Source organism: Ambystoma mexicanum, chromosome 1q, assembly GCF_040938575.1.
Source record: "Ambystoma mexicanum isolate Mex_15411 chromosome 1q, UKY_AmexF1_1, whole genome shotgun sequence".
Taxonomy (NCBI): Eukaryota; Metazoa; Chordata; class Amphibia; order Caudata; family Ambystomatidae; genus Ambystoma; species Ambystoma mexicanum.
The window spans coordinates 707347797-707369316 of NC_090922.1; the positions used below are offsets into that span (position 1 = coordinate 707347797).

Here is a 21520-nt window from a genome sequence, read left to right on the forward strand (position 1 = left end):
CATTCATTTACTTGTTTTATTGCTGCAGTTTTGGACCAATCTAATTTCATGTTCCATTCTGGGATTTGGGTTAAACCAGCAGATGCATTCTGGTGCATGTATGCTGTCCAAAAGGCAGAGGGCTGGAGGAGGCATACTAATTACATTTGTTTGCAGCAAGCTACTAAGAGCTGGAGAGGCCCTGGTTGCATCCACCTGTTCCAAACTACTACAGGGTAAGCTGCAGAGAGCTGGAGAGCCCTTAATTAGAAACCACTGCTGCAGGCTAGATAAGCCAGGGCTGGGCTTAATTGAACGCAGCTGCCTGAGACTGCAATCAGCTTCACCCTGTTGGCATGTTGGCTGGGAGGGACCTTATAAGCTCACTTTGAACATAAGCAGTTGTCAGTCAACTGCTTCCACTGGGAGTTCATGCTTGTGCTCCAGTTACCAGTTTTTGACCTTTTCTGAAAGTCCTCATTTTGGCTTTTGAATCCTGTTTGCTGTTGCTGCTTGCAGCACCCCTTCTAGTCTGGTTTTGTTGTCTGCCTGTTATTCAACATTTCCTTGATTGGCAATATTTTGTTTTTAGTATAGGCCCTTTTATTTTGACAACAAACTCCCTTCTACTGTGGTCACTTGTGTCGTGTCTTACTTTGATGCCATGCCTTCCTTACATATGGTGTCAGAGTGGGATGTGACTCAATTGAAACAAATTGGGGAACACTACAATTCCAGAAGCTTAGACACAGAGCCTCCAACCCCTCTGTTGCCACGAAAGAATCAATGGGCTTCGATATCTATAGCAGTAGATAGGCTACTATCCCTCCTGGGAAAAAAGGAATGGTTCCCACAGACTTAGTTTTGATACCCCCTCCTGGGTGTTATATAAGATTAGCCCCAAAATCTGGCAAGGCCTGGAAGTTCGGTATAGACGTTCTAGCAGGCGTCATTGATCCCAACCTCTGGGGAGACATAAAGGTTCTCTTACAGAATCATGGCGAGATTCCATTTGAAGTACATCATGAAGACAAAATTGCCCAAGGGATTCTTGAAAAAGCTTTATTTCCCCATTTAGAGAAAGTGAACTAGAGGAAACGGAGAGAGGTACCTTAGGCTTGGGGAAACTGATGAACCATCGAGCACTAAAGAGAAAAAAGGCAAACCTACTCTTCGCCCAGAGAAATGACCCAGCCCTCGCTGAGTCCTTTAACAAGCAATTCCCAAAGGAGATGATGTAGAAAAGGGAAGCCCTTTCTTCTTCTTAACGCAAGGATTGCTATATAGAAAGGAAACATCCACAGAAGGCTTGAGTAAGACCCAGTTGGTGATCCCCAAAAGCCACTGAAAGATGTGCTCAAGTTTGCACATTCCCAATTGACCGGGGACCACTTAGGACCATCCAAACCCAGGGACACATCAGCGGGAAGCTTTACTGGATAGGTATCCATGCTGCTATAAAAACCTTTATTCAGACATGTGAAATATGTCAGAAAACCAGTACTCAAATCCTATTGCCTGCCCCTTTGAATCCTTGGCCAGTCATAGAAGTCCCTTTTTCAAGAATTGGAATGGACATCGTTGGACCTTTAGAAACATCTAGACTGGGCAACAAATATGTCCTCATAATTGTCGACTACGCAATGCCCCAAGGCATTCCCTATGCGGAACAAAACCACTCAGCAAATTCTAAAGCACCTCCTACCGTATTTTTCCAGTGTTGGCTTTCCTGAGGATATCCTAATGGATCAAGGCTAAATTTTATGAGCAAGCTCATGGGGGAAGTCAAGGAACTACTCCATTTTACCACTTTTCAAACCTCAGTGTACCATCCCCAAACAGATGGTTTGGTAGAGAGATTCAATAAAATGATTAAAATGATCATAGGAAAGTTTGTAGATAAGGATGGGAAGGACAAGGACCGGATGATCCCCTGGGAACTGTTTGCAGTTTGAAAAACCTATCAGGCATCTGCTGGATTTTCTCCTTTTGAGCTACTCTATGGTAGAGAACCTAGAACATATGAGACTTGTTAGCAATCTAGTTTATACTCATTTGGAAAAGGCCCAAATCCAGTAAAAATCGCCTATGACAAAAAGGCGAGCTTAAGATTGTTTTCCGTAGGATAAAAAGTATTGGTCCCCTTGCCTACCTAAGAAAACAAGCTTGTCTCTAAGTGGCCTGGGCCATATGAAATACTGGAACAAACAGGAACCTGTACTTATAAGATAGCACCACCTGACAGGAAACAGAGGGTCCATCTATATCATGTAAATCTCTTAAAAGAGTGGAAGGAAAAACTGCCTGTCACCAATGCCACACTACTATCCTGTTTGGTGCCATAAGAGGTAGAGAACTTTGAATTGATTCCTCAAGAGCTATTTAGTGAACAAGAAGATTTACAAGATTTAATTATCTCTTTCCTCAATGTATTCTCGGAGAAATCAGGAAGCGTGAAAGGCACCTAACGGAAACGTGGTTAATCTGAAACCATAAAGACTCCCGGAAGCCCTCAAGCAGATAGTGGTTGAGGAAGTAAATAAAATGTTAAGAGCAAACGTTATCAAACCCTCGTCAAGCTCATGGTACTCCCTATCGTATTGGTCACAATATCTGACCATTCCTGGAGGTTTTGCATAGATTTCTGCCAGGTTAATGTCATTTACGACTTGGATGCTTATCCCATGCCACGCATTGATGACCTAATTAATTAACTAGAACACCACTTTTCTAGCAACCCTAAACTTAACCAAAGGGTACTGGTAGGTCCCAGTGTATGGACCTGATAACGATCAAACAGCTTTCACGACACCTCTAGGACTGTTTCAGTTCAAAATCCTCCCTTTTGGCTAACACAGGGCTCCAGCCACATTTCAACAGCTTATGGATCAAACATTACAGCCCTACTCTGATTTCTGTGACATCGTCATTTATAGTAAAACTTGGGAACCACGTTTCCATCTTTTTACCATTATGAGGTCTCTCAGAGAAGCTAATCTAACTGCCAATCCATTCAAATCAGACTAAAAGAGATCTCAGAGCATTTCTAAGGTTAATCTGTTATTACTGTAGATGTATCCCAAACTTCTCAGATAGGGCAGCTAGGCTGACAAAATAACTAAGGAACGCCGGGCCCCAGAAAATTCATTGGACCGACGATGATGATATATGTTACAGCAACCTAAAACAAACCCTGTGTCAGAACCCGATCCTAAAGGTAGTAGATTTCTCAAAAGAATTTGTCCGGCAGACAGACGCCTCCCTTACTGCGCCAGGAGCAGTTTTATCACACATTTACAACGGATTGGAACATCCCATCTTGTTCACAAGTCGCAAACATTTCCCACGTGAAAATAATTACTCTGTGCTGGAATTAGAGGCCCTTGCCATCAAGTGGGCCCTTATCCATCTTAGATACTATCTCCTAGAAGGAAAGTTCACACTCATGGCTGGCCATTCTCCAGTAGTTTGGATTAGCCAAACCTTGAGTCAAGCAATGGTTCTTAGACCTGCAACCCTACTGTTTCACTGTGGAGCAACGAAAAAGTAAAGACCAAGGGAACGTGTATTTCCTCTCTCAGTTCCCCTGTGAACGGCAAGACGGTGAGACCAGAAAGGGTTGCAAAGAGGGAATTGCCCTTGGCCTTTTCAGAGGAAGAAAACCATTACTTTCATGAGCCCTCAAGGATAAGAAACATAAGACCAGGAATTAAAGCTGAAGAAAGTTACCCAGGGCTTTCCTGCATCGACGGCCGAGGCGGGCAGGAGCAATTGCCTCTGTGGTACTGTCCTTGGCTCAGACACCAACGCTGCTCCAATATAGTCAGCACGCCGGTGAGTCAGGGAGACTGATAGCAGACTGGTCTGTGTTAGAACCAAGGTTGCAATCGGCAACATTGTATGAGAAATCTGCAAAGAACAGAGTTTAAGGCATATGTGATGTGTGACAGGGATATAAGTGGTCCTGCAACGGGTCAAGACAATTCCTGTGGACATTTGAAAGTCTTCTATAGCTAACACGAACTGTAATGGTTAAAAGGGGATCTGAGCCCGGAAGTGGGAGATCTGAGGTCAACTGTGAGTCACCACCGGAATGATATTGCTGTGGCAAATGTGAACCCAACAGAAAGATGCCAACAAATTTAATTGAGGCTGGTCCCAGCCTGGCTGAGGGAGACTAGTTTTATAAAGGGGATCTGAGCCTGTTAGAGGGGGATCCAGGTTGAAGAGTGACTCACTTGACTTGAGTATTTGTGAAAGAACCTTTCATTTGTTTTGGTATGTCAGGCCCTCTAAATCACGAGACTTTGATAACGTAAGAGGCTTGGGCACAGAAGGCCCTGAGGTTGGTAATGGAACTGTGTGCTCAAGCCAAAGAAGCCCAAGAGTGTGCTATACTTGACTGAACCGCCTTGTCCTGTGCTGAAAATGAGGGGAAGACACATGACAAAATGTTGGGAGAAATCCTGGAAACCTCACAAAGAGCATGCTAATGCATGCCATTTGGATTGTCCTCTGCAGCATCAGTGTTTTAGAAATAATGATGGTCTCACTGATGAGCAAGAGCAGGAATGTTCCCTACTGTCAAGGTGACATTTTGGTAAATGCAGAGAATGCAGAGGATGAGAAGCCACATGACAAAGTGTTGGGAGAAGTCCTGGAAACCTCACAATGAGCATGAGTGGAACATAAGCATGATAAGTGCAAAATAGAAAATCAATGAAATAGAGAATCTGGGATATACAATGTCACAAAACTTAATAAAACCGAAGAAGAATCAAGGAAGGATGCATGCACCTGCACCAAGAGCATTCAGTCTTTCCTAGGATTGGCTGAGTACTATGCAAAGTTCGGCCTACAATTTTCACCACTTACAGCCACCATGGGAAGCATTCTGAAGAAAGGCCTAGACTTTGCATGAACATGTGTTCAAACGGAGCAGTTTGAAGGGGATAAAAAGAATGATTGTGGAGGCGCCTTGTCTGAATCTATTTAATTCAAAGTGTAAAACCTATGTCACCACTAAGGCCAGTGCGTATGGAATTGGTGCCTCTTTTACTCAGAAACATGGAGAAACAGAAAACATAGTAGCCTTTGTGTCGAAGGCTCTATCAGAGGCTAAAAAAACAACTCATTAAAAAGGAGATGTTGGTGTGTGCATGGGGGGTGTAATACTGCTGGACGTATGTGTGGGGGACAACATTTAGCTGGGTCACAGACCATAAGCTATTGATTAATCTGTTAAACCAGGGAGACACCATGACCTCCACCCCTAGTTTGGCCCGCATGGCAGCAAATCTACAAGAATATACATTTGACTGATTATTCATATACCAGGGTGGAAGAATGCACAGACAGACCATATGTCACAGATGCAGCGGGCGATAAAGAAGATAACACGTTCGTTTTTGAGATACAAATATGTAGTAGCATCCGCAGAAGACATGGGAGGGAGTGAGTTTTTAGAAATGACTGAGCAACATTGGGCTGCCACAACACCAAAGTTAAGTAGCTAGATAAAAAAAAGTGGCCAGATGAGAGGGCAGTACCCGAGGGTATGTGACATTTTGGGAAGTACCAAATGAGTTGTACATTGAAAATGGGCTACTAGTTTGCCAAAGATTCTATGTTTATTTATCGACAGTCATTTTTTGGTGTCTTTTTGCTGAATTTATTTGTGGAAACAACCCCATCAAATTTGTTTTTTTTCTTTTTGGGGAATTTGCACCCCAAATCACCCACTATTAATGTAACACTATTCTTGGCCCCCGCCCCCTTACATACCCTTTTGCACACTCTCTATATTTTATGATAGTTTAAAAAAAAAGAGTTTCATCAAAAAAATCTTCAAAAAAATGACTGCCGATGATTAAAAGTTGTACCCTACAAAGATCAGGCGGTTCCACCTCAGGCTTTAATAACAACCATGAATGAGAGAGCTCAATCCGAACATTTAGGTACTACCATGTCCAAAACGAGAATCTAATAATCATGCTGTTGGCCTCAAAATGATACTGAGAGACATGCAACACTGGAGAAATGTCACAAATGTGCCAATAGCAACTCACTCATAGGTCAGCCAAGCCCCGTTGTTACCCAACTAGATACCAGCTGCTGCATGGGAAAGGAGAGAACTGGACATCTTCGGCAGCTAGAGTCAATGCAACAAAAGTGCAAACATGGAATTGCAGTAGTGGGCTACCTCTGAAAGAGGGCGGAACCATATCTGTGCCAGATATCACAACGAAAACTGAGACCCTTGTGATGTTCCAAAGAGAAGGCTTACCAAAGGAGATGGTAACGGACAATGGTGTCCAACTCACATCTGTTGAGATGAAGATGGTCCTGAAACAGCACAATATCAAACAAAAGAAAGCAGCCTTATACCACCCCAGGCAAATTTGTTGGTCGATAGAGCCAATCAATTTATAAAGGCAGCATCCCCTACCTGTTATCTCCCAAAGTGGGTGAAACACCCGTAACCCACTTTTGACTCCCTCTCTTCCACCCACACCATGCCATCTGTTCCCTGGGGTGCAGCCGCACCACCCCCCGAACTCTGCACCTTCCCTCCCATTCCCAACATGTTACGTATTCATACACACCCACATACATGCGCACGTACCCCTCCCACGTCCTTACCTGACCGCGTATACCGCTGTCGCCAGCCCGACTTCCTGGGTGCGCTGTAAGAGCAAGTGTTGTTCCCCGATAGGCTGCTGTTCCGTGAAAGCGGCCTGTCGAGCAATTGTATGCAGCGAAAGCACGCTATACCATAGCAGATATATTGGGTGGAAAACAGTAGCATTCCCCAGAACAACACTGTAGTTTCAAATCATCCTCAATTTGCTGTATGCACTCACGCAGCCATTGACACAAACAGATATAAGGTAGAAGCTAACATAACTTAATGCAGTCACCACACACTCTCATGACATCCAGCTTCCAAAAGGTTCCCAAAACCTTGTGTGAAATGCCCACCCAATGCCCCCTACATTGTAAGCTACTGTGAAAACTTGTACAAGAAGGAGCACACCACAATATATTTCAAAGGCCGGGAAGCAAATAGGACAGAGCTAAGGGAGGTTGGATATCATTCTAAAATGGATGCCAGCTTCTGGAGTGAATAGACTTTGCTTTCCTGCAGGACTCTCTCAGTGAGTCTTTGAGATTCTGGAACATGACTGTTTTATGCTGAAATCACGCACACGTTGTAATATGGCCGTCTTGGATCAGGAATGGGCAATAGTGTACAGATAGTGTAGTGGAATGCCACATATACACCTTGCCCTCACTTCTGAAAAGAGCACACATGGTCCAGTGGAGGCTGCCACCAGCTGTTATCTAATATTACTGAGCCTGCAGGCCATGTCTAGCTATCAGACAAGCCTTTTGTTTTGCACACTTACTCCGAAGTCTATCTCATAACCTAAGACCAGATACAGCTGAAAATACTAAAAGGATCTACTATATGCATATTGTGCATTCCTTAGGGCACATATGCCCAAGGCATTACCGAAATTAATACATTCCTACAAAAAATACATGAAATCGAAAGATCCTAAAGTCAATGCTAGGAAATCAAATTTCACGTCTGTAAAACAAAGACATAGTGCCCTGAAACCGATGCAAACAGCGGAGGAGAAATTCGAATGGCTTAAAATGGAATTGCCTGTTTATTACCATTTCAAATAAAGTGACACTGTCATGCCAAATGAATAAGGTAGCCACTAAGATGGTCTGCTCCTGAAAGGACTAATCCAAGACGTGGAATGCAGTTCGGTAATTACCCAGTGGAAGTGAAGCTGAAGATCTAGAAGACCACGTCTCCCAAAGTGGTCCAGACAATGCTGGGTTTGCCCGAGTTAACCACATCTACCTAATTCAGAATTAGTACTGTGTCATGGTGTTGTATAGGAGATTACACTTGCTCCAAACCCCTTCCAGTGGGGCTTCAATATGGCAGAATGAATTATCCATACTAACAAAAATCTTCATAATGAGTATAATGCACAAAGACATAACTAGAAAGATGTACTGCTAGTGTTATACCAAGAGGTAGTGAGTATGAGAGCCAAAGTCCATAATCCAAAGGCCAAAATAATAGTATTACATTATGGAAAAAAGTGTAGTTGGAGAAAACAGAAGCAAATTAAAATATGTATTCAAATGACAGAACCCCTCATAAGGCAGCTCAGTAAGTGCGCAATAGCGTGGGCTTGAATATACTCTCTTTACCGGCAGTCACAGGAAAACAAGCAAGATAAGCAGAACACAAATGTAAAAGTGCTTGTGATAATGAGACCATCGAAAAACATGCCCACTTTAATTTGAGCATTCTGCACGACAAAAGTATTTTTCCTTTGATAAATGCAAGAGGTTCAGGCAATAACTCTAGAAAACTCTTTGGGATGTACAGAACTCTCGAGAAGCCTAAATCTCAGACTAAATCTATCACAAAATCGGATGAAGATTGTAGAAAGATTCAGTTGGCTAATGCTAATGCTAATGTTAACATCTGCACTCGGCCAGAATCCCAGACGTCATTACATAGGGAAGGCCCTTCTTTTCATTTCCACTATGTAACAGAATCAGAGATGGAAAACCTTCTGAGAAATATGCACCCGACTTAATGTACAGGAGATATTGTACCCTCGAAACTGATCCTGGCCAACTTTAAAATCTTTGCTCCATTTCTGGTGCGCTTTGTAAACGCATCATTTAAGTCTAACTCGGTACCAGACGCTATTAAACACATGGTGGTCACACCACTGGTCAAAAAAACAGGCCTTTGTCCGACAGATCAGGGGATTTTACACCCCATCACAAACACTCACTTTCTGTTCAAAATCGTGTATAAAATAGCTACATTTCAACTTCAGAAACATCTTGAAGCCTCCAATATTCTCCACCCAAATCAATGGTTTTGGGTTGCTGATCATACTGGATCTGTCGGCCGCCTTCAACCTGGTGGACCATGACTACCTATTGGCATCACTAACCACTGTGGGAAATTGCTTAATAGAGGTTACTAATTGGATCAGTTAATTTTTTAACAATAGGTTGTCTAGAGTGTTCTGGGGCCTAGTGAGCTCTGAACCAGAATTATTTCACTGCAGTGTCTCTCAAGGGTCATGTTTATCCCTGTCACTATTCAACCTCTATATTAAACCTCTTTGTGATCTGTTGACCTCTGGAAGAATCCATTTTACGAATCATGCAGATGACACCCAGCTCCTGATGGAGCTGAGTGGGGATTACATCAAAGATTCTGACAGATTAGAACACATCTACTCGGCTGGTTAAAGACTGGATGTCAAATCACTGGATGAGTCTAAACTGCAAAAAAACTGTAAAAACGATAGGAGTCTATTTGGAAGCATCCCTTGGTGCTGAAACGCAAATAGATGGAATTATGCGTAACTCCCAATACCACTTTAGAGTGCCACAGCATATCAAACCTTTTGTATTATTCAACAATAGTAAGATCTTAGTTAGAGCCATTATCATGCCCTGCTTGGATTCTAGTAATGCTTTGCTGATTGGTATAAACGTGAATTATGTAAATAGACTACAAGTTCTTCAAAATGAAGCAGTGCGCCCGTTTTGTGATAGAACATGTCTCCTGTGCTAGGAAAAATCTGCATTGGCTAGGTAGCATTCATGGTGACGCACCTGCATACCTTAAAGACTGCATGAAAATATCGAATCCACCAAATTGCTTCATTCAAGCAACTGTGGGTACTTCATGTAGTAAGCGAAAGGAAACGGGCACTCTTTCCATGGCCTAACAGCTCATGCCTGTAGCGCCCTACCTCCAGGGCTATGGTTGGAAAAAGATTTGGCTGTTTTTTGCCAAAAGCTGAAGACCTTTCTCTTCGACTAATTGACCTTGTCCTCCTATCTTTTGGGCTCCCCTCTTGCCAGCTGCTTGATCAAGCCTGGCTAACATCAATTTGGTTGTGGGTCTTGGCATAAGCAACTTGCTAAGCGGAGGATCGAAACCAAGGGACTTATTCCAATGGGGTTTTGCTGTTATAAAACGCTTGTGTGAATTGTTATAGTGAAACTGGTAGACTGGGTCCCCGGGATCAAAGCTGCATCAGAAATAGTCACACTTATTAAAGCGTCAGTGGATCAGCTGCTTTATAGGTTCTTTGGTGAGATCATCCCCGTTTTGGCTCACGCTGTTTTGAGTTCTTTACCAAGAGGGAACAGTACATACTGTGCAAAAAGGAAAGTATTTCTATAAATGTAACCACACAATGTCAACGGCGAGACAGTGCGTGTTTTTAAACAACTCTTGCAAGGTCATTAGCAAAATCTCTTAGGAAAAAGTCTCGCCCTCGGTGGGACTCAGTTCTAACACAGACACATTATTGAGTGTTAAAAACTCGGAACGCAGAAGAATTTTAAAGAATGAGCGACAACATTATCCGTAGAATCATCCAGAAATACCTACCTAGCAGGAGGGGCATATGCAGGACACATGCAAGCCCGTCACAATGAGTAGGAAGCTCAGAGTTATGATTAGGAAATGTATTATCCAAATCTCTCAAACATTCACACTGCTCTTTCCGCAAATAACTAAAAAGCATTTGGCAGGTCAGAGAGAACTGTAAAACCGAATTGGTGTCCTCACACAGGCAGTGTTGGCAGTGGGAGACATGATTCGCAGCGGCCTGGCATACCACATCCAAGGCATGGCATGTATGACATTGAGGGGGAACAATGAATGTGGCCGGCTCAGATTTCGGTGCCCATTGTATCAGCTTTTCATATGGGCGCGCCATAGCAGTTTAGCCAGTCTTGGTGGTAATGCATTCATGCATGTGGTTTAGAAGAGGAAGATCCAGCGTTTGGGCTTCAGCCAGGCAATTGGAGGTAACCACATTGCGCAAACAGCAAGGCAGCACCCGGGGATGGAAGATTGATTTGCTCTCCAATGATGGCCGGCACCAGTCCTTGGCTCGGGAGGGCTGAAGCCCTGCCACTTTGAGACAAAAGGCATCACTCTGCTGTGATGTCCAGCCCGTTGCTCTGATAGCAAAGGGTGCAGGACAAACGTACAACGGCAGAGGACACGTGCCTGCCCAGGCAGTATCAGTACGCCTTTCCCTATGATGAAGCTATAGCCTTAACTGCTGGCCTCCTCTTCTAGATGCCCCACACATCCAATGAATAGCATCTTTGTGAAACGAAATAGCCTCTGAATTAGGGTGAAAAATGATGCCTCTTTCACCCCAATTCAGAGTCTTTTTAGTTTCACCAATTGTGGCAATTGTTGGAGCTGTGGGGCACCTAAGGAAGTTGAAATAGCTATTCAGCCTCCTGGGCTCAGAGGGAGGGGTTGGATTGATAGCGCAATGGGTTTTTTCTCCCCACTCACTACCAGATATCAAAACTGCCATGCAGCCTCCCCGAAATGCTCAGGCTGGCTCTGCCCCTGTCTTTAAACATCAAGTCCAGCATCATTACAAGGGAGGGATGGAGGGGAATTGCACTTTGCCTGAGCTAATTTCCTTCATCCCCCAACCCCTCAATGCCAAGTAGGATCCACTGTGCTTATAGGAGGAGAGAGAGCTTGTTATGATACCAAATTCAACACTGGGTCTTGTGTTCTCATAGATTTCTTAGTCAGTGGCTGCACAATCATAGGGAATGATTTAAAATGGTATATGGATGTCATTGGAAATGGCTCTTAGTTTGCAATGATGATAATTGGAGCAATTTAAGTGGAGATGTCTTAGCAGCACATGATGGATTTTGTTAGAAAGACCCATAAAGAGGAACGGGATGCTGGAACATTTATGTTCGATCACTTCAAGGTTCATATATAGTGCAAGTGACTTGAGAGAAGCGCTAGAGTAATGTTGGTGATGGGAAATGGGTAGATAAAGGATGATACATTGATATTTCAGGTATCATTGTTGAGACCACATCTGCACTATAACGTTTAATTTGGGATGGCACATCGCTAGAAAAATACACTCAAAGTCCAAACAGCATGGCAACATCATTAGCCAAACTGTACTTCTATAAGATTAGACACAGGAAATAATCCAGAGAGAGCAAGAGAGAGAGAAAGAGGAGAGGGAGTAGAGAGAGATATGAGCGTTGCGGATTCCATCTGAGCATATGTTTTCATGGGCAATGCAGAGAAGGCATAGAACATCCTCGCTCTCAAGTGGCAATTTAGACCCATCATATATATGTCTTTCTCCACGGCTCCAAACACATACTTTACTTTCTCAAAGCTTCACTGCTATGAATGTGTTCCATATTCCTCAGCACTGTGATCTAACAATGTATCTGTGGACCACTTGCTTCTGCATCATTACAATACTGTGTCTGTGATGAAGTGCCCACTATAAATCCATGAGTAATTAGTGGGACGGGGTGGCCCAGCCTACCATGATAATCTACTTACAAAATGTCTCTCTCCTCTACGTTCTACAGATGCTTTGAAAGTGAAAAAATAGGAAAGCCAAAGTTGGGAGGATATCATCCAAACTATATGCGTGATCCTACAGCAATACAAATGTATGTGCAGGGTTCAACACTGGGGGAGATGGGAGATATTTAGCTGCTGCTTGTTGCCTAGAAGAGCCTGGTAAGCTTGACATAAACAGTGACCACGAGTTACTGTTGGCTCTTAACCAAACGAGCCTATGGGAATTTAACTCTGTGCATTTGTGAGAATCTATATATAAAACATGAGGACACATCTATACGACATTTAAAGCATAAGGGGCCATAAGTAATGGAGACAATTATATGTGTGCATCTTTTGTGGATGTTAGATATGGGGACTGCTATGCACTGGTTCTTTATACCGCCATGGTGGCCCCTGGTCTCTGGTTAATGCTGGATACCCAAAAGCAGCTTGTATCTCCTGCTTATCCAATCTTAATGTCGATCCCTGTATATGTACATCTTTAACTCAATTAGTTATCTAGTCTACAATAGTTATTTAAACAGCACAATACTAAACAATTCTATTAGTCTTGTATTCATTCCCTGTAAATGATCACATCACTCATCCCACTCTGCCTCTCTATCTCTAAATTAACACTCTTCCACAAAAAAACTCTTCCACAAGCACTCTGATACCATTTTCATACTGAAAAGAAAATTCATGAATTGGACTCTTTCCAGTATCATTCATTATCCAGGGTCAATGGAGTTCTCATATATTTGTTGATATAAACTCTAGTAGTCATTAACTTTATATGTTCAATGTGCACAACAGTGGCCTACTCTAGGCCATCAGATCCGAGCATGTTTCTGTAAATGTCAATTATGCTGGGAAGTTCTTTGAGGGTCAAATATAGATAAAAGCATCCCCGATGACTCAACAGAGACAGGGGGATTTGCTATATCTCCAAAGCTAGTATTCCTTCCTTGTCACTTAGGTGTACACTGTATGATGTTTTAGGAGGGAAACATGTCGGTCCTTAAGTTTATTCAGAATTACTTAATGAAATATAGCTTCTGTGCCTTGTGGGTGCTATGTCACACTATGGTTGACTTGCACTTTGGACCGTCAACCAAAAGCTGTTATCATTGTGGCTTAAACGTTGATCTGTTTGGACATGTACATTGGGGGAATAAGTGCTCACTACTGCTACATCTATCTGCCGTTTGGTAAGTAGGGAAGATGGATTGAGGAACACAAACTTGGAATCTGGATTGTTTTGCATTCATCTAGATAAAAAGGCCTCCTAAATGTCAATAATTCCTTCACATACATAAACAGAAGAAAAAACAACAATTTCTAACTATACTGTTAAAGACAAAGTCCTATTTAGTACTGGGTTAAACCCGTGTTAACAGGTAATTCAGAATATGCAATCACAAGTGTGCTGCTGTAGTACTGGATGTATCAGAAAAGGTAACCTTAAAAGAAAGAAAAGAAGAAAAATCCATATTTGGGAGTGCTATCCTCTAGACTAGTCTGGTATTGTTGCCTAATGATCTAACCTGGCATTTCTAAAGTCAAGACAAATCATTTCTTACCTCATGCTCTATGACACGATTAAACTCCACGTCACTGCATTTCTGACATCTGCTTGAGTATTGGAAAAGAGAAAATGAAACAAGTCTAGTCCTTTTATAATTATTATCATTGGCAACGGACCACAAAACCTTTGATAATGGTAGTTCAATTAACGAAGCCCATCTTCAATGTTGTCCATCAATGTTGTCAATCTTTAAAAAGATTAAACAGTCCTGAGACACCTACAGGTAGGCGATGCAGAGGGAAATACAGAGACATTCTTTGCTGTTGTCCACACTGCTCAAACTACGAAACCAATGGGCAAATGGGAAATGGAGTCAGTTGACTCCACCACCTCAATAAGCCATAGTGCTACACTAGATTATACGAATCCACACAGTCTGTGGCCTGATCCTGTCAATTTCAAAGCAAGTGCCTTTATAATACTCCAATGTAGTGAAGACCCCGTGAATATTAGGACGCCCCTAAGAATGAACTGGTGAACACGCATAGTAATCAATTATGATTCAATGTATACAAAGTTATTTTTTTTAATTAGTAAAACATTTACATAGGGTTAGTCCTCATAGCAAGAACCTCTTCTTTATCAATAACCTGGAGACCTTATCTTTCATTTGAACCTTGTCTAGTCTCCAGAATTGCCACATTACAAATTTGGCAGTATTTTGGTGGTTAATCTGACGAAATATTGCCATACAGAATCACTGTTACTGCCACGTGATCCTGCAGACTTACTGTGGGATTGCAAGGGGTGGTAGGTGTTTTAAGTGCCATTTTTTGGAGTCCATTGGACTCCATGGGGATTTCGGCGGAATTACCATGAGCAATAATTCCATTGCCGATAATTCAGCCGATTTGCTGTTTTGTGGAAGTAAGGTGGAGAATTTACCCCCAACATTTTGCTGGAGGAAAATCCTCCACCTTACCACCAAAGGTGTCGTATGGCAGTGCAGTAATTTGCATAGTTACCACTGCATTAACACTGTTTTTTCCCGCACCGCTGTACTCGTAATGAGGCCCAATGGCCAATGGAATGGGAACTGCCAATTCCAAAATGTATAATGGTGAAAGCTTAGCACTCTATGGGCCTTATTACGAGTCTGGCGGCAACCGAGGCGGTAAAACCACCTGGTTACCACCGGACTCGTATTACCATTCCGCCTCTGTGATTCCTGGAATTACCGGGGCATTACAACCCCGGTGACCCGGGAATTCCGGAGGCGGAATGGTGTAAATCCCCATTCCCATTGAGTCCTATAGGACTCAATGGGAATGGAGATCATGGAAACACCGGCACCATCTCGTGATGGTGCCGGTGTTTCCTCATCTGCCTGCAGGCGGGCGGTGTTAAACCCGCCAGGTCAGACCTGGCGGGATTGACGCCTCTGCCTGGAGGAGTCCTGCTCACCCAGTATGGAAACAACAGTGGCGGCGGGTTTACCGCCACCGTTGTTTCTATACCGGGTGAGTTGTAATGAGGCCCTATGTCTCTATGATGGCACACTATGCCAGTTGACTTTGTCATTGAGTCCCATTTCATTTTTATTGTCAAGTAAGTCATTATTTGATCTTGCTCTGGCAATCGGTTTTGGTTACTTTGTCTTTTAGGTCCCTTTATTTTCAACAGTATAGCCCACTGAAAGTCTTTCAGGTTGTGTTTTTTTTTCTATAAAGTGTTGGACCATTGGGACCATACGTGTTTGCTTTTTGATGCAACTCTTGTTCCTGAACAGGCTAGTTTTTGCAGCATGTCCTCTTTTCCCAGTAGAGCACAAATGGCTGGGCCACGTGATAAGATACACTCATGGTATACCTATTTGGTGCTTCAGTTTTTAAGTTCATTTAAGCACCAGTTTTCCATTTCCATACATGGTATGTGTGTTTCTGCATTCCTTTTTTGTACTTGCTTGGATGTTTTCTGCATGATGTGTGCATTCCTGATTTATGCGTTTTGGCCATATGCTAGGATCATGTTTATGCATACACTTATGCCATGCGTGTTAGTATTGTATCATTATGTTGTACTCAAGGTGTATCTGTTTGCTGAAGATGTGTGTTTAACCTGTTTAAATGTCCATTATTACATGGTGTGTGAGTGTTCCTTATTTTCCACCCGATATTGTTGTAGTTTTTGTTGCGGTACATATTTGTGTGTTTTCCACATGCCATGTGCATGCACACAGTGTTAAATGTCCATAATGGCATGGCGTGTGGGGTTAGGTTTTCTTCAAGGCCATTACTGTATATGTTTGTCTGTTTTGCACGTGTTATGCATAACCAAGAATAAAACAGGCTGATAGCCCTAAATTCTTGTGAGTTTGTACATGTTTGTTCCATTTCATTAGGTGTCGGTGGGTTTTCAGCATGCTATGTGGATACCTAATCCACATACCTTTGACATTTGGAAATATTAATTACTCAAAATTACTTGATCAGGTTTGTACCAGTTCCTAACACAGTCTAGGTGCTTGCCGCACATTTTTACAAAACCGAAGTGGATACATTTGAGATATTGCCAAAGCGTGCTCTGGGGGTTTGATGGAAAACTCCATGCAAACATTTTTTTTTTTTAAAGTCCTTTCTTTCAATAAGAAAACGTCACCAGAATGGGCACTTCTGTCCTGATGGGACCAAACTTCTATATGAAAGAGTCAACATCAGCAACTCTGTGCTTATGAATATGTTTGAGTCCCCATAAGAAGAGCATTCTTTTTTTTATGTAAACAACATTGGTGCTGTTTAATTAAACTGCATGAAACATTTAAAAATAAAAGTACAACTAACTCTGATTTGTTTTGGAAAAAGTGTCATGAAGTTTCCATCCAAGAAAAGCAAAACAATTGCATCGAGTTACAAGGGTTCCAAAAGCCCTAATTGCTGCATAGGTTATGTTAAAAGATTTTTATACCACGTCCTATCACCACTGCGTGGTCCCCTGGTGGGGGGCGTAAGTTAGTAGGACTGAGCAGGGGAAAAAGAACAAGAAAGCTGTGATGTGTTGTTGGCAGCTTCAGTTCGGTTTATACCGTTCGCTGAGCGTAGGTGTGAATTTTCGACCGGTAGCCGTTATGTACTGTTGTGCGAGGCTATGTGTGGTTTGTTTCGTTGTTGCGGTGTAGTGATGTGCATGCAGTTTGTTGTCCTGTAGAGGTATGGTTGTGTTTAGTTTAGAGTTTGAGGGGTGTATGCAGAGGGATGAGTTTTTTAGTGGGTTGGTTAGTGGCAATACTTTATCGTACCCCGTCAATTTTGACTGCCTGTGGCACATATCCCTGCCAATCTCATACATTGCGGTGTGCTACAATTCCCACTCCTATATTCTGTGCACAGGTGTGGGTCGTTAACAGGGCTATCTGGTGATGATAGCTTCTCCACCCCACCCATCTTCAGACTAATGTAAGTCTACATCACTTTACCCCCTGGCACATCCTGATGTGCAGCAACCATCGCCTCCATGGGCCCCTTGAGGAGGGGGCACTTCTTCGCTGTGCCTTAAGCTCCCTGGGCCCTGTGGTCTATCTGTTTGGTCGCCACTCTCTGCCCTTTAATTCTAATGCCCTCCCACTGTGGTTCAATTAGGTCGGTCCCATCCATCTCCTTTGTTTCCGGTAGGTCCCTCTATGGGAACGGGTGCACCTGGGTCTCCCTCCCATTCGGAGGCCTCTTTACTTCCCTGCATTTCGCTTGTGGTCTGGCCTAATCTCCCGTCTTTCCATTTGTGTGTTCATTCCGTGGGACATTGGTGTTCCTCATTCATTTTGGTCCCGTGCTGAGTTGAAGAGCCAGGTTTTTAGAAGTTTTCAGAATTTTAGATGGTCCTTCATCATATGATATGATAGGTTATTTATAACGCGCTTAATACCCAGAGGTTTCTAAGTGCGGACCCGGGGATCGAACCTGTGATGCTCTGTTTCGTCTTGCATCCAAGGCGAGCACGTAACCCCTGAGCTATCCTCCCGAGATGGTTCGTATTTCTCTGGGGAGGGAGTTCCGAACTTTAACGGGTTGGCAAAAGAAGACTGATCCACCAATGTTTGTTTTTGTGTACATTTTAGGTTCCTGGCGTATGTCATCTCTGGATCTGAGTGTTCTGGTCAGCTGATAAATGGTGATTTTCTTTTGTATGAATTCTGCTCTCTGGCCTTGGATATCTCTGTGTGTTATGCACATTGTTTTGAATGTAATTAATTTTTTGACTGGCAGCCAATGTAGCATCTTTAGCGCTGGAGTGATGTGGTCCCTTCGTGAGAGTTTAAGAAGAATTCTGGCAGCTGCGTTTTGTATATGTTGCAGTTTCTTCAGTAAATAATCCAGCATTCCAAGGTATAAACTGTTGGTGTAGTCAATCCTGGACATGATGAAGGAGATGATGGCCAGTGTGTTGTGCAGGAAGGAGAGGAATTCTAGAATCTTTTTGATTGTGTGCAGGTGTACTTGTGGTTCTAAGGTTAGCTCGTTGTCCATTAGAATTCCAAGCTTTTTGACAATTTTGGATGGCGTGGGTGCTGTTCCTAGTTCTGTGGGCAATGGGATGTACTGTGGCTTCTTGGTTTTTGGATATAATCATGATTTCCATCTTACCCATGTTGATTTTGAGGCTGTAAGTATTCATCCAACCATAGAGTTCTTTGAGACAGTCTATTAGTGTTGTGTTCTCCTCTTATACATCTTCGATTTTGTAGGTGATTTGGGTGTAATCTGCGAAGTTGCAGCAAGTGAAGCCATGTCTTTTGATGAGGTTGATTAGTGGAGAGTGGAGTCATGTAGATGTTGAAGAGGGATGGGGATAGGAAGGATCCATGTGGTATTCCACAGGTGGTGTCCCACGGTGCATAGTTGAATGTTTTTATCCATACTATTTCTGTTCTTTCAGACAAGAAAGATTTGATCCAGAGCAGCGTCATGTTGGTGATCCTTATTTCTTCCAGTCTCTTGATGAGAATGTTGTGGCTGACTGTGTTGAACGCTGCAGAGAGGTCGAGTAGTATCAGTAGTGATTTTGTGTTGGAGTCTGCGTTGGTCTTTAATAGAAAGAAGTGCCATCTCTGCCCCTCTCATGGGTCTGAAGCCGACTTGTGCCTGGTCTAATAGTTGGTGATTTTCTACTTGTTCCAGTGTTTGTTCATAGACATAAGTTAGATATCGGTCTGTAGTTAGAGAGGTCTTCCACATCGCCCGTTGTATCCTTGTGGAGTGGTCTGATGTACGCAGATTTGAAAGCCTGTGCTAGCCTCCCTTTTGAGAATGATAGGTTAAAGAGGTTTATGTGGCATTCCAATGGTGTGCCCTGTGTAAGTATTGATTCCATGGGGAGCCTGCTGTGTTGCTTTGTTTCACCAGCTTGAGGAATGTCTCTCTTGTCATTTGGGTGAAGATTTGCAGTTTGCTCTGTGGTTCCAGGATAGGTAGGGGATGGTGCACAGTCTGGTTACTTGGTCTACGTTGTATGATTCAATATATGTCCATGATGTTATTTTTAAAGTGGTCTGCAAGATCATCATTTTTGTGAGGGTACCGGTGTGTTATTGCATCCAGGGGGATTCCTCATCTCATTCACAACGTTGAATAGTTTTTTCTGGGTGTTGGTGGCTTTTGTGATTTGGTTGTCATAGTATTTCTTTTTGGCTTTGAGAATCTCCTATGTGTATGCCCAGATTTGTTTTTGATAATGGATTCTTTTGGCTTGGTCCTAGTTTTTCTTCCATTTGATTTCACGTTTCCGTTTTATTTTTTTCTTCATTGTATTGAGATGGGGTGTAACCATCTTGCCACTGCTTTCTTTCTTGCTGAGATGAAGGGTTTGAAGGGATGAAGGAATGATGGGATGAAGGGTTTTATACTTAAACGTTCTGTCCATAGCTAGTTAAACAAAAAACAAGTGTAGCACATTATTGCCTGATGGAATGTTTATATAAGAGGGTGTGATAATATATACATCTCGGAATTTTGCTGTCAGATAGACAAAAATGTATTCACACATTCACACATAACAAGAAAACCTGTGTTGACATTCCGGTTAAATATTTAGGTTCACTCCAGGCTGGGGTATAAAACAAATATCTTTACAAACTCTTTCTAGGGGCACATATAAATATAAGCAAACAATCGGAAACCTACAAGCAACTGGAGACCATTTGCTAGACCCACCTGGAGTTATGAAAGAAAGGTCCCATCTTGCTATATGAGTCTGATGAAAAAAAGGAAACATGTGGGAGACATGTGAATTAATAGTGGTGAATGTTTGAAATAATGGAGAATAATATCCAGCATGGTCAAATTAAAATGACAAAACTCTTCCACTTGACAGTGGGGGTCAGCTGTCATCTTCAAATAATATCTGAGAAACAAAATAGTACTGGTAATGCAATCAAGAAAAGCCTTTCAGTTTGATGGAAAAGCATAGAGCTTGTTTCAAGAATTTGCTTGTGGTTCTATTCTATCAAGTAGGTGATTCAGTTACCTGTGTTTGAACAAACTGTCTATGTACATTCTTTGCCAATGTGTGTTAATCTATAACAATATGTACTTTTGACACTTTTGATATTTATCTTCAACCATGAAAGTACAAAAAAACAAAATAGGGCACTCACCCCTCTGGCCAAATAGAAAACAACTTCAGCAAATAATCAGTCATAACATCAGATACATTAGAAAGATGTTACAACATCGTTTTTCAATATTACGCATGACTATAAGGTATCTGCACATCAGGAAACTTGTTTAGATTTTATCCAATTCACCTTTACTGATTACAGATTTTTTTTATTAAAACATACCTGGATAACATGGAAGGATTAATGTGAGATCTTTCAATTAGAAAAATTGGTATATTTTACTTCCTGATAGAAATGGGAATCTATTGTTACAGGATTTTGCAAATAAAGGAAGGAGCGTTCAGTACATTGCAATTCAAGTGTTTGTTAATGTGTCTATGTCCTTCCTACAATGTGCCTATACAAAATTAGCCCTCAGGTCAGTGTTCACTTGTACACATTTATTAATATTGAAAATAAAAATTTGCAACATTAACTAAAACACTCACATTTTTTTCCCAACCTTTTTTTTTATAGAATATTGAGCTGAAAGTGGAAGTAGAGAGCCTAAAGCGAGAGCTACGGGACAAACAACAATTTATTGACAAGTCCTGGTGAGAACTATTTTCAGAAATAAAACCTTAGCAGATGAAATGTGTAAATTACATTTGCATAAATGTGATTCTAATTTATTATCTGTAGGACAACACAGAACTATGGGATATTTGACCTCCTTCAGTATATGAAGTAGATAACACTGCTTGTTCCAACTAGACGGTTGTATTTGTCACCATGCTATCAAACCTCACTGGTTTAATGTAGATGTTTTTCTATATATATATATATATATATATATATATATATATATATATATATATATATATATATATATATATATATATATCTTGTGTTTCTATTTCAGAATGTTTTCAAGGCATAGTTGATATTTTCAGTTTTTAATTTGTCCAACTATTTATGGTGAAACCAG

The 21520-nt window shown here is 42.0% G+C and overlaps 1 protein-coding gene across 5 annotated transcripts in view; it reads left to right on the plus strand.

The window, feature by feature from the left end:
* Window positions 1-21520, plus strand: part of PDE4DIP (phosphodiesterase 4D interacting protein) — a 1465918-nt gene that overhangs the window by 633457 nt on the left and 810941 nt on the right. For all 5 annotated transcript variants that reach the window (XM_069641322.1, XM_069641325.1, XM_069641324.1 and 2 more), the window contains one exon: window positions 21070-21146. In XM_069641322.1, coding sequence (XP_069497423.1) covers window positions 21070-21146 — 77 coding nt within the window. The remainder of the gene's footprint in view (window positions 1-21069; window positions 21147-21520) is intronic.